Here is a 384-nt window from a genome sequence, read left to right on the forward strand (position 1 = left end):
CCCCAACAACACAAAGCCCCGCCCCTCAGAATCCCGCTGTGATCCGTGTCGGTCCTTTCAGTTCCCCAGCTGCGCCCCCTCAGGACCCCGCCCCACGCACATCCTCACGTCCCGTCCCTTCCCACTCCGTCCGGGTTTGGGGGCGTTTGGGGGCGCCCGCTGGCGCTGACCCCTGGTCCTCTCACCTGCCTCAGATTGAGGAGATCTTCAAGAAAGCCGGCCACCCCTTCATGTGGAACGAACACCTGGGCTACGTGCTCACCTGCCCCTCCAACCTGGGCACCGGGCTGCGCGGGGGCGTGCACGTGAAGCTGGCACACCTGAGCAAGCACCCCAAGTTCGAGGAGATCCTCAGCCGCCTGCGCCTGCAGAAGCGGGGCACAG

The 384-nt window shown here is 66.4% G+C and overlaps 1 protein-coding gene across 1 annotated transcript in view; it reads left to right on the forward strand.

Moving 5' to 3' along the window:
• CKM (creatine kinase, muscle) overlaps positions 1-384 on the forward strand; it is a 9662-nt gene that overhangs the window by 8349 nt on the left and 929 nt on the right. The window contains exon 8 of the mRNA XM_015561197.1: positions 195-381. Within this exon, the coding sequence (XP_015416683.1) occupies positions 195-381 (187 nt within the window). The remainder of the gene's footprint in view (positions 1-194; positions 382-384) is intronic.

Source organism: Myotis davidii, unplaced genomic scaffold, assembly GCF_000327345.1.
Source record: "Myotis davidii unplaced genomic scaffold, ASM32734v1 scaffold796, whole genome shotgun sequence".
Classification (NCBI taxonomy): domain Eukaryota; kingdom Metazoa; phylum Chordata; class Mammalia; order Chiroptera; family Vespertilionidae; genus Myotis; species Myotis davidii.